This window comes from Exserohilum turcica (assembly GCF_000359705.1).
Source record: "Exserohilum turcica Et28A unplaced genomic scaffold SETTUscaffold_1, whole genome shotgun sequence".
Classification (NCBI taxonomy): Eukaryota; Fungi; Ascomycota; class Dothideomycetes; order Pleosporales; family Pleosporaceae; genus Exserohilum; species Exserohilum turcicum.
The window spans coordinates 491,739-504,076 of NW_007359914.1; the positions used below are offsets into that span (position 1 = coordinate 491,739).

At 54.1% G+C, this 12,338-nt stretch overlaps 6 protein-coding genes across 6 annotated transcripts; 3 read left to right on the top strand and 3 right to left on the bottom strand.

The window, feature by feature from the left end:
- Positions 1 to 41: 41 nt before the first annotated feature.
- SETTUDRAFT_40434 (uncharacterized protein) lies at positions 42 to 2,356 on the top strand (the record flags this gene model as incomplete). Its single annotated transcript, XM_008022076.1, has 2 exons — positions 42 to 288; positions 341 to 2,356. 2 exons carry the CDS (start codon positions 42 to 44, stop codon positions 2,278 to 2,280), a joined length of 2,187 nt encoding a protein of 728 aa, XP_008020267.1. The 3' UTR covers positions 2,281 to 2,356.
- A 1,647-nt stretch (positions 2,357 to 4,003) lies between these two features.
- Positions 4,004 to 4,627, bottom strand: SETTUDRAFT_152434 (uncharacterized protein; the record flags this gene model as incomplete). The annotated part of the gene is made up of 3 exons (XM_008022391.1): positions 4,004 to 4,214; positions 4,272 to 4,442; positions 4,512 to 4,627. 3 exons carry the CDS (start codon positions 4,625 to 4,627, stop codon positions 4,004 to 4,006), a joined length of 498 nt encoding a protein of 165 aa, XP_008020582.1.
- An 849-nt stretch (positions 4,628 to 5,476) lies between these two features.
- Positions 5,477 to 7,266, top strand: SETTUDRAFT_132813 (uncharacterized protein). Its single transcript, XM_008022392.1, has one exon. The coding sequence runs from the start codon at positions 5,487 to 5,489 to the stop codon at positions 6,822 to 6,824; it is 1,338 nt and encodes a 445-aa protein (XP_008020583.1). The 5' UTR covers positions 5,477 to 5,486; the 3' UTR covers positions 6,825 to 7,266.
- A 273-nt stretch (positions 7,267 to 7,539) lies between these two features.
- Positions 7,540 to 7,817, bottom strand: SETTUDRAFT_18005 (uncharacterized protein; the record flags this gene model as incomplete). Its single annotated transcript, XM_008021841.1, has 2 exons — positions 7,540 to 7,616; positions 7,673 to 7,817. 2 exons carry the CDS (start codon positions 7,815 to 7,817, stop codon positions 7,540 to 7,542), a joined length of 222 nt encoding a protein of 73 aa, XP_008020032.1.
- Positions 7,818 to 9,510: 1,693 nt separating this feature from the next.
- On the top strand, positions 9,511 to 10,804 carry SETTUDRAFT_152436 (uncharacterized protein; the record flags this gene model as incomplete). The annotated part of the gene is made up of 3 exons (XM_008022393.1): positions 9,511 to 9,634; positions 9,692 to 9,868; positions 9,924 to 10,804. 3 exons carry the CDS (start codon positions 9,511 to 9,513, stop codon positions 10,802 to 10,804), a joined length of 1,182 nt encoding a protein of 393 aa, XP_008020584.1.
- A 1,049-nt stretch (positions 10,805 to 11,853) lies between these two features.
- On the bottom strand, positions 11,854 to 12,338 carry SETTUDRAFT_162068 (uncharacterized protein). The gene has a single exon (XM_008022394.1). It carries the CDS (start codon positions 12,316 to 12,318, stop codon positions 11,932 to 11,934), a length of 387 nt encoding a protein of 128 aa, XP_008020585.1. The 5' UTR covers positions 12,319 to 12,338; the 3' UTR covers positions 11,854 to 11,931.

Sequence of the window (12,338 nt, forward strand, 5' to 3'; positions counted from 1 at the left end):
CTACCTACCTAGCGCGTGGCGTGTCTGCACGTCTAGGCGCAATGCCGCTTACCGACACCATTTCACACAAAATCATACTGCGCAAGGGCGAGGCGGCTAGACTGCAGTCTGAGGCAGCTGAGAGACAGTTGAGGAGCAGCAAAATGCTCAGCGAAGTACCAGTGCCCTTCCCAGGCGATGAGAAGCAACACCATCTTAACTGGCTTGGCAACGCACCCTTCATCCAAGTACAAGTTGGCAGCACCGTTTTGAATCGAGAGCGCGCTGAGATAGACGGTGCTATCATGGGTATGCACTGAATCCTCCCCCAGTGGGAGCAAAGCTAATGTGTATTTTGTAGGCCTTTCAGCCCCTCAACAGATCAAAGCGCTCGTTCTTCATGTCAACCTCTCCGACAGGACTTATGTCTCCGGTCTCCAGAATCAGACAACATCTCTCAAAATCGAAGTTTTGTTCAATGGGCAGCTTTCCCATTGCTGGCTCATGTCTATGCACGATCTAAGGTCTGGCACCAGGAGCCATCATCAAGTCTTTGCTGGCACAAGAGTCGACTTTCTTGCTGAAAGACCGTGGATAATTGTCCCAACAGGACTAGCACCAAATGGGAGCTTCAGAAAGGGTAGCAAGTCGGTCTCAGTGCTACAGCGATGGCAAGATATATGTAGTACACTACAAGACGAAGCATGTGAGAGAGGTACAAACACAGAAGGCCAGGTCCCACCTACTGCCGAGTTCTTGAAGGCGCTGGCGACTATGCATATGCCAGATCGGGTGCAGAACATGCAAAAGCCTGGTGGAAGGGTTTTTGGCACCATCGACGTAGTCATCACCGCTGGCGAGGGGAAGAAGCTTACGAGCGGCGTTGGTTATCTGAAAGAGCCAAGGAGAATGCTTGATGACAATTTTCCAATCAAACTTCAAAGTGACGGTACGACTGCGATACGGGAAACAGCTGGAATGGGTCACGACGAGAGCGGCTCAAAGTCCCATGGTCTCGGCCCTGGCTATGGAGCTCAAGACACACACACTAAGGAGAGTATTGGTCCGGTTTTGAATTGGCGGTCCAAGAGGCGGCTCCTGATGCAGGATGTGCCGCCCAACGCAGGTCAAATCAGCACATACTCGCCTTCCCAGTTTGCTCCAGCGCGTCCGCATACATACCTTCGAGGCAAGAACGAATCGTGGAAGACTTTTAGCGAAGCAAGCAGTCGCATGTTTCATGAGAGACGTGTCCCAGGCTTAGACAACGGCCAATTTCTGTTTTCAAAAGAGCATCCGTACGAACCGGCCAATCAGCCTCAGAGCAATCACTATTACAGGCCACCTATTCCAACGGCACTGCACCTGCAATCAGGTTCTCTAGGTCATGGTGCTTCTGGTTTGCCGTTTGTGCCGCGCCTATCGTCCCATAGTCGCCTGACGTGGCCTCAGCCGCCTGTGGGTCTGTACTCAGTACCTACGAAGCCCAAACGAAGCGTCTTTTCGCGAAAGGAGTCTGTTTCAACTGCATCTGATACAAGAAAATGTGACATGTTGCTTAGCAAGGTGGTGATTCTGGGAAAGAATAGGACAGTCCTCATTGAACAACGATGGCATCCCCCGAAACATGTTCGTTTGCGATTGGGTCGGCGGGTTGGTGTTGAGTCGGTACATGAGTTTTCAATTGGCCAAACAGAACTTCCAGGGTCGGTGGGTCTAGTGGATATGGCACCACTCAAGTCGTCATTACGGTATCCCAAGACGGTCTTTCCCTTGGGAGACACCCAGGTGTTGCAACCTCAGGATGACTTGGTGGTGGAAAGAGCGACATCATATGATGGCAGACATAGGCATGAAACATCGGGGGTTGGTTGTACTCGGCGTCATATCGAATCCAAGACAAAGGAGAATGCACCCGTGTTCAAGGGCACAGAGGAGACAGAAGGCATGAGGTGGCCTTTTCAGCGTGGAGAAGCACAGTCACGGACCTCGATGCATATGACGCAGGCGGGTGACTCAGGTGAAGAGGGAGATGCAGCGATCAAGTCTTGGTTGCATGCTTCGGTTCCGCAGAAGCGCAAAGACTTGCATGGCAGCCCGGCTACGAAGTCAGGCGGCTGTATCCGCTCAGCAACCAAGGATAATCCTGTGCTGAATGAAGATTGCGTTGTTGCATATGCGGAAAGCAAGGATCAGGAAAGCAAGCAGCTTGTGCTCAGGCAAGTGCGGGGCGAGAGAGCTGGGGTGTTCCGCGAAGACTACGTCGTGTTTGCAACACGATTCTTTGTTGCAGAAGATTAGGCGGTGCAGTGCGGTGGGATGGTGGGCTGTGCTGTATGTACATGGGATTTGTGCGAAAAGCAGAAGATCAAGTGACAAGGTAATCTAGGAAATAGTAAGTACTCAAGTAAGTATGCCAAGCTGTCAAAGCATGGACTGGATGCAGGATGCCTCGTGGGTGGGGCATCTCCACGTGCGTTGTGATGGTGCCAACACTAATGCCATGTAAGTAAGTGTAAGTACAGTACACCGTGGTCGGAATCGCATTTTGCCCTGCCAATGAGGGCAAAACTGACCCAGAAGTCCCCAAAATAATGAAGTTTTAACCAATCACGACCTCTGTTCTTGGTTCTTAGCATCGCCACATAGAGCGTAGATCTAGAAGAGAGTTGCGCTAGAGCTAAATAGGAGCTTTTTGTTGGCGTAGGACCTCTTTGCCACCTGCCCCTTATTGGTAGGGCAAAATGCGATTCCGACCACGGTGTACTAGATAGTGACAGCAAGGCAGTAAAGTAAGTCTATACTGTGGGTCAGGGACGGTAAGCCTTGTGGATGAGACGGGGGAACTTCATACGTGGCGGTGGCGGAGAGACCAAGAGCGAGGGGTGCATTGTGCAGGCAAAAAACCTTAATTTGGTGGACATGGAGTGGGAATCCAGTGGGTCAAATGCGAATGCAGCCCGATAGGGCTTAGCTGGTCTGCACCAGGCTGGGTTGCATGGCAGCGCAGCGGGTATACTTGTAGACCCAAGACCAAGCCCATGTTTGATGCACACTTGTTTTCTGGACAGCAGCATGTGGAATAATAATATTCAATACCTAGGTGACCAAACACGGCACAGGCTACCAGCCACGAACTCTGTCGGCCCTTTGCAGCTGTCAACCCCGCATCACAAGAACAGATTGACAAAGTGTGGTTGGTCCATTGTGACAGCTGAACCCTTGGCTCGGAAGCAGGCCACTCTCAGAGGCCGTCCCGTACTTGTCAGGAGGTTCCGGCCAAGCCGCTGCACACCTTCTTCTTGGTCCTGTTGTCCGACCAAAGGCTGTCACGGCGAGGCTGCGTCTTCATCTCTCCGCCCACCTCCTTCTTTCGCATCACCTGACTGCAGGCTACGCGTTGAACTATGAATGCAACGGCTGACTGCGCACTCCCAGCGGTACTCTAGTCATACAAGACGCGGCTTGCGGGGCACGACATCTTCTCGGTCGATAACTGCGAGACGTATGATATGCATGAAGCTCGAAGCGTCAACGTCGGAAACCCAACTGCGCATGCGAGGCAGCTCGAATAGGAGCGCCATCTCGGACTACGCCCCCACCCCGCCCTAAGCCGAAAGCGTCCAACCACCCCACGGCCCGCTGGCGGCTCTCGTCTGGCGACGGCTTGCACAGTGCAGACAGAGAGCCGCCGGATCGGTGTTGCTATACATTCACACTACTAAGTACTTACTTCGCATCGATCCATGTCGTGCTACTGCGAGTATTACTACCATTACTACTACGGTTACTACTTACGATTATCAATGCAAATGTGCCCGTGTCCCGCGGCGGGCGGGATCCAACAATGCTCCGCTTACCCGCCTCGGCCGCCCCACACCGCCTGCGCCCCAGCCAGCACCCACCCCAAAGTCACGTGCCCGCCTCTCCTATGAACAACACACACACACACACACACTCGTCGCTCTCACCCAACATCAAGTCCCGGTCCAAAACACCCAACCGCCCGTCGCCATGACGCCCTCTACACCACAAGCATGACTGGTATTGTCGACTCGACTCGCTCCTGTGTCCTCGCCAGCCTTCGAGGCCCTGGAATGATGGCCCCATGGCACAGCGGGCAGTATTCATTGTACTTGGTAAACCACTCGTCGAGACAGCGCGTGTGGAAGGCATGCGAGCATCGGAGCCCTCGCACTTGCGCATCCTCGACAAACTCTTCCAGACAAATGGCACTGTACACGCAATGAGCTCATGTCGCACACGCTGCCACCACCGTCATGCCAACTCACCACAGCGCCTCGGTCGTCTGCTGCCCTGCACCACCTCTTTCCTTTTGGCTCGCCAGCCAGTCGCCAAAATTCTGCGATTGGATATGCCCGTCCAGCTCTTCCTGTCGCGTCTTCCACCGCTTCTCTTTGGCGAGCACTTCTTCGCGCACCAGCCGTGGGAGGACAAGGCCTCTATGCCGATTACTACTTGTTAGCTCAGACATGGACCACACAAGTACAATGCATCTCCGGGAGACTGACACCAGAATCAACAGCAGAAGCAGAACGATCAGTACCGAGGGTACAACAATGGCCACAATAAGCGTGCTACTTCTCGGCCCCGTCTGTGTCTCCGTCTCTGTACTGTTGCTCGCCATCGTGCTGGCTATCGATATACACACACACACACACAAGCCTTAAGTGGGAGACGGGATTAGAAAATAAAAACCCTCCCAATAACAATAACAATGAGGCGTCGAGGCCAAAAGATCACGCCACCATTGCGGGTGGTCTGATGATTGTGCCCGTCCAGACTCGCACGCGCGCCGGGGCCCTGAGACGCCCCGTTTGGGGGCGTGTGAGAGCGGCGAGGGGCAGAGGGGAGGGGAAGAAGAGATGGAGAGAGGGAGAGATGGAGAGAAAGAGAAAGAGAAAAAGAGAAAGAGATAGAGATGGAGGGGGGGAGAGAGAGAGAGAGAGCGGAACAACTACGCCACCAGCACCAGCACCACCGCTTTCTGGCTCGCCTCTGCTACCCTACCACGCCCATCGACTCCGCCTGCACCTCCACCTCCCGATGCTGCATCACCACCCCCGGCCGCCCCGTCGACGCGAAACACTACCCTCCGGGCCTGCACAGCGACTACTTGCACTTGCAACCACTGCCAAGCCCCGGTGTTTGGTCTTACTCACCACCCTCTCAGCTCGCCGCCCTCCGCGCCCTTCCAGGCCCCGCCCTCGCCCTGCCCGTACCACGACACTCGCACCCACGCCCGCGCCCCTCTGCCTGCGACAAAAAGAGGCCTCTCCTCGTGCCGCTGCTCCTCGCCGCATCCCCAACCCCCCGAAACAAAGCGAGTGCCTGCGCTTATATCCTCGACCCGCCCCAGGCCCTGATCCTGCACGTCGCCGGCTAGTCTGACCGGGTGGCTTGGCCAGAGCACCCTTGGACACCTGTATCTCCTGATCAACGCGTGAGCCCTCTCGTGCAACAACCCACACACTCCGACGCTCATCATGGCTCTCAATTGGGACGCATTCCTCAATACTGAGGGTTTCAACCTGCCCACCGACCAATGGTCCGATCTATTACCACCGACTGCTGCCCCTCCCGCCTCTCAAATGCCCAAATCCACTACCACCGACACGTCAGGCTCTTCACCTGAAGACGTCAACAACTTCGACTCTCTTCTCGGCGCTTCGTCTGCCGATCCCTACTTTGACGACTCGCTCTTCCTGTCCAACGACTACTTCCTCGGCGACCTTGACGTCCTCAAGCCCTTTGGCAACAACGCCGCCGCCGCCGCCGCCGCAAACTCCACCACGGAATCCTCTCCTGAGCCCACGGCAAGTGCCAGCAACCCCGCTACCCACCCGCCTGCATCGCTGGCCAACGCCCTCAACCAATCGCCGCACATGTCTGCAGCCCAGAAGCAGGCACTTCAACGTGCCAACGCCTTCCCCAACCCCGCCTATGAGTCCATGTTCCCCAACAACATGGAGTCGGGCTTCGTCCAAGACCTCACCTTTCCAGACGGCCCCAAGGGCCAGCCCGCCGCATCCAAGCCGGCTGCCGAAAGGCCTCAGACGTCGACGACGCCAAACGCCACCTCGAAGCGTACCAAGAACAAGCCAGATATCCTCTCGGCATGCTGGACCTCCCCCCTGTGCCCCAACCATGACCAGGACGGCCCGCCACCCAACCCCTCCACCTGTGGCGGTGGTTGTGCGCCCTTTCTCTTTGCCGATCAAGACAACCTGCCCAGCATCAGTGACTTGCTGGCCGAGCCCCAAGAAGTCACTGCCGCAGAGGGCATCGTAGAGATCCAGCCCCGGCCCAAGAAGCGGTCAGAAAGCGACGCTTCGGCCAACGGCTTCTCTACTCGTCGATTCGAGAGCAACGAGTCGACCACGTCTCCCAGCGAAGATCGGCAAAGGACAAAGAGTGAGACGACAGAGGACACGTCTACCAAGGAATCGCCTCAAGCCAACGACGACGGAAAGCCAAAGTCGCGTCGACGACTACCACACAACCAAGTCGAGCGCAAGTACCGCGAATCCCTCAACACCCAACTTGACTCGCTTAAGCGTGTCGTGCCATCATTACAGCAAAACCCGCGAGCCTGCGACAGCGCCGACATTGAGGATCTGCCTGCCCCCTCCAAGCCTAGCAAGGCCGTCATCCTGGCTTCAGCCACTGCCTACATCAAGCAAATGGAAAAGGAGAAAAAGAGCCTAGCTGACGAGAACCAACTACTGCGTACCAGAGTAAAAGCCCTGCAAGCCTTGGTCAAATGCGACGACTGCAGCTTGATGCAGTACGTCATGGACCTGAAGATCAAACAGGGAGGCTAAATGGCCCATTTTCCCCTCTGGATCCGACATTGCACCATCTACACAGCATTCGCCTGGCGTTTAGAATTGCGTATACCGAATCGGATTTTGATCTTGCAACTAAAGCTAGATTTTCCAGTCCAGACGAACAACTAATTGCCGTCGCCGCTCCCCCGACTGCCGGCTTTCTCCACGGCCGAACCCTTTTTCTGTTTCCCTGTAACGATAGGCGTTTTGGTATTGGGCAACAAAAGACGCGAGCTGACGCATTCGCGCTCATAGGCGTTTTTCTTTTCTTTTCTTCGAGTTGACTTTCCATGGTGTGGCAACAGGTGTAGAGTCTATGCTGTAGCACAATGCATGACTGCACATTTACGAATAATGCTGTGCGCTGCTCCCCGTCAAAGGGGAAATGGAGCAGCAGTGATGAATTATCTATACCACGAATACGATTCTGTGTCTTCCATTACTGAGCTCACGAGCATCTCTTGCTGTTGGCAATTTTGTATGTAATACAAAGCCCTAGTCTAGGCTCTAAGCCTCTGACCATTGTTCAAACGCTGGTAAGCATGAGAAGAAGAAAAAAAACTCCCCATTCCCTGTCCATTATTCGGTGCATCCTCGCAATTCCGCGTCATTTCAAACATCAATAAGTACTAGAAAGAGAAGACTTTGTACAACAAAACACGCATTGCTTATGCAGGAGTTCATGTATCTTCTAAATTGCCCATCACTTTCAACGCCGGTCGGTTTTCAGTGTCTTGACCTCGTCGTCCGCGCTGGGTGTCGTAGGATGGACGTAGCCATCGGCTTCTGCAAATACGACTTTGTCAGTCTCATGTCGAGACATGGAAATCAACAAGACTTACGCATGCGACACTGGACGTATCCAATGGGCCAGATGGGGCCGTCCCACCGGTCCCACCCATCCTCGTAAGAAGTGATGGCCGCCTTTTCGCGTTCAAACGCTTCTTGGGCAGCCGTGCTAGCGGCCATGTTGAGAGGTGCCGACATTTTGGGTGAGTTTTTCGAGTAGTAGGCTGGGGTGTAAGGGTCGTAGAGCATAAGAATGCTTGCACTATGTATGAGGAGATGATGTGCTAGGTGGTGGATTTGTTTGCTCTTGGTGGTGATGGCGTCTCTACTGCAATCATCTCACCCATCTTATAGTCGCCTTGTAGACGTCCTCCCCCTCGACCACCACACGTGTTGTGGAGAGACCAGGAGCTTTGCTCGTATGGCATCTGCATGCGGGCGGATACGGACACGCGGCATCTGAACCGCAACATGATCTCCAGATACACATCTGCCGCCTCCACTTCTGCCCTTCTCCAGACTCTGCTAGCCTGTCGTTGGTACTAGATTTAGGCGTCGGAAGGATCCGGCGCTGCCGGCGCGTGGTGGCGAGACCGGGTGGCTCCGCACACCAGTCACGCCACATATCTCTCCACCACGTGTAATGCTGCACCGCCGTTGTGCCCACACGACAAGTGCGTGGTCTCCTGCCTTTTACGACTCTTTTCCCTTTGTTAGTCCAATACACATGACTTTGCATCCAGGCGCTAACCAGGTCATGTCTTGGTGCAAACGAGAATTGAGTGATGATCACACCATGCTGCTCCAACACCAACTACGCCCTTTGATAGTGCCATGTGTTAAAATGGAGCCATGCGCTACACTCAACTCGACTACACCAAACAAATTGACCACATCAATCCACAAAAAGGTTATTGTCGCTACCAATTCTATACACGTACACATACACACGCACTTGGACTTGCATTTGTGGAGACGGCATTGATACCACAAGACTTGACCAACATCCAACCAAGAGGTTCATGTCACTGTATCCCAACATCCTCGACATATCAGCATACCAAGTCATGGCGGCACAAGACGCACACACAAGGCCACGCTCTGAACACGAGCTTGCAAAACTCGAGCACCACGAGCACACGACACACATGAACCGTCATCACTTGGCCGAAAATGTCGTCGACTGGTTCTCACACATGTTTGCGCCAGCATCCTGCCAACAATGTACATGCTCGCAGCCATGCTGGGCACCCCCACCCCCACCCCCACCCACCGCTGCAGAACTAGGGCGCCCCAGCCTTGTTGTCGACGACGATCTTGTCTTGTTAAAAGGCGATCAAGACGGCGGGCCCCTGTGTCGCGAAGCACGAATTTCGGCATGGAAAGAACAAGGTGAACAAGACAAGGAGGCGGCGCGGAAGAAGAGGAGGAGAAGCATGGAATGGTTGGCTAGTGTGATAAAGAAGGAGAATGCACAGTAGTGAAGATGTGTTTCCAGCACCAAAAAAACAAGCAGCACGATAGCTTCATAAGTTAGAGTAGGCCCACATACAGGCCAAGATTCCCGTTGGACAGACCAAGAACCTCGCGCTTGTGAAATCATCCATTGTCGCATTTGCCTCAGCATCTACATGACCGACTTTACCAAAATGGACCATTCTGTTCCGACGGTATCATGTCTTATTCTGATAGATGCTCATATCTCTACCATGCTAGTATAACAAGCCATGTCGGTCGACATTTGTTTTTCCCGCCTCGAGGCTTTTCCTATCTCTAGCTTCTTGGCAGTGAGCATGTCACTGCTTCACGCTGATTGGTCCACACTCCCTCGTCCACTTCGCAGTTAAAAGATTGCCCATGACGGTGTGTGCTCTTCGTTCGGAAATTCGCCATGGATCCGATTGAACGTAGCAAAACACAGGATGAGAAGGAGGCAAGAAGAAGAAGAGACGATGAAGATTTGGAAAAGGGTAATGATGATGCGCATGGAATGAAAAGTAATGTGGGCACTGCAGGTAAGTTGTCTACATATGTGGTAGCGGACCAGAAGGAAGAATTCACACTGTTGACAGGACTCGATGATGAGGATAAACAGCTCCCACCGCTGAAAGCTCTCTCGTTCCTGGATCGATTCTTGGTCGTGTGGATCATATTGGCCATGGCCATAGGTATCGTTATAGGCAACACAGTCGACTCGGTGGGGCCTGCATTGCAGAAAGGCGAGTTTGTCGGTGTGAGCATACCCATAGGTGTGTATTTCGACAATCAGAACCGCCGAGCTTCATACTGACCATGGTCGTCTAGCCATTGGACTGCTCGTCATGATGTACCCGATACTGTGCAAGGTCCGCTATGAGACACTGCACCTGCTTCTCAACTCAAAAGCGCTGTGGATTCAAATCGCCGTCTCTTTCGTCCTCAACTGGATCATGGCCCCACTCTTCATGGTCGGCCTTGGCTGGGCTTTCTTGCCAGACCGGCAGGATCTGCGCGAAGGCCTGATCTTCGTTGGCATTGCCAGATGCATCGCCATGGTGCTCATCTGGACGGATCTTGCACAGGGTGATGGCGACTACTGCGCGGTGCTCGTCGCCTTCAACTCTATACTACAAATTGTGCTGTTTGCGCCGTTCGCCATCTTCTACGTCGAGGTTGTTAGTCATGGCCAAAAGACGACGGTGTCATACGAGGGCGTGGCGCAGAGCGTGGGAGTGTTTTTGGGGATCCCTCTTGGTGCAGCAGTCGTGACAAGGCTGGCTTTGAGGACGGTGTTGGGAGAGGATCGGTACCAAGGCCGCTTCATCCGATACATTGCACCCTTTTCGCTCATGGGGCTGATCTACACCATCATCGTGCTCTTTGCGAGTCAGGGTGCGCATGTCGTCCGACAGATTACCGACGTGCTTCGCGTTTGCGCGCCACTGCTCGTCTACTTTCTGGTTGTTTTCACAAGCACCGTCTGGTTCTGCTGGAAGATGGGCTTCGGGTACAAGGTCAGTTGCACGCAAAGCTTCACGGCGGCGAGTAACAACTTTGAACTGGCGATTGCAGTCGTCGTGGCCGTGTACGGTGCTGGAAGCGGACAAGCCCTGGCCAGTACTGTAGGGCCTCTGATTGAAGTACCGGTGCTTGTAGTGTTGGTATACGTCTTGAAGTGGATCCGTGCGAGATGGCAATGGGCCTAGAAGACGTGGCATTGCGTTATCAAGTGTACATGGATTGCCGTGGGATCAGCGTCTAGACCAAGCCGACCAACGGCACACTGGCCATGCACTCTGATGGCACAGCAACCGGACATGGCAAGACTACGCTCCAGAAGGCCCTAGTGTACCGAACAGTATGTAGAGAGTGAGATTGCTGTTTGCAAGTGGTAATGTCAGTGCACAGCAAACCCGTTGGCCACGACCAGATGCGCACATGGATGCAGAGCAGAGTCTAGCGTGCGCGGAGAAGATGCCAAACTAACTTGCAGCGCTTTCGCTTAATAACCAGCACGCAGGCCTTAGTCGCATAAGATCTTGCATCGGGGGCTTAGCACCTGACCAGAGACGGCCAGGATGCGGCTCCCGTTCAAACCGCATAAGGAGATAGATTTGGACACACGAACGCTGCGGCTCATAATACCGAAGCCACAGCAGAGTAAGATTGAGAAAAGATGGGCGGGCGGTGAGAGGTAGACGCCATCTTATCGTTGTGGAATTGATCAGCCGGTGGCTCATACAGCAGCAGGCCTCATCGATCGTGCATGGTCACGTACCCATCAAAGCAGATAGAGACGGACAGGCTCGCTCGGGCGATGTCGATGATGGGATTTTTTTTTAAGAATAGCACATGTGCAGCGGTGCAGCGAGGGTTGAGTAGTCGATGAAGCTTCGTTTTTCCCTGATACTCGGTAACGATGAGTAGCGAGCATCATGGCAAACATGGGCCCTTTTGCCGGACATGCCGACTCGTTGTTCAAGGGGAAGGGGGGAGGGGGCATAGACGGTGGCGCTGCAGTCTGATTCAAAGTCATGACAATGCAGTCATGGCATCGGCCATTATGTCCCATAGTATAGCGTTCGTCGAGTGTCCTGCTCCGTTTGGCTTAGCATATGATGATCTGAAAAGAAGAATCATGAACCCCCGCAGGCTTGTAGCCGACTAGCTTGACTCGGGGGACAGTGTGAAATTTGTGTTTTGCAAATGAACAAGGCCGAGAAGGGTCGTGTTAGCGGCGGGCAGCTACAAAGGTCGATATGGATGTCAATGCATATGGTATATATGTATGTGGTATGTGTGTAGGGCGGTACCTACTTGTGCCCCCGCAGCCCTACTCGACAGGACCTTGGGCGGGTGCACAAAGAGAGGGGACATGTCGTGCACGCACACGCGGCGGATACGCTTTGTACCGTGGCAGAGGGCCGATTTTGCCAAACTCGTAGGCGAAGTGAGGCTTGGCGACGGCCGCAAATGTTACGGTTGCAAATAGCCGAGGCGGTGGGCGGAGCACTTTGGACAATCCCTGTACATTGCTACTGCCCACACGCGTTCGGAGATTTGGTGGCTCTGCGGGTGCTGGACGTGATGCTGCCACTGCGTGCTGGCTCCATGACGGCTTCCTACGCTTCCTCCGAGAGATTGCGGTGCAGAGGCGCAGGCCGTGGATGGGTTTGGCTGGGGCGCCGATGCAGCGCGCCTGCGTGGCGAGAGAGGGCATCCATGGTCCATCTTGTATAC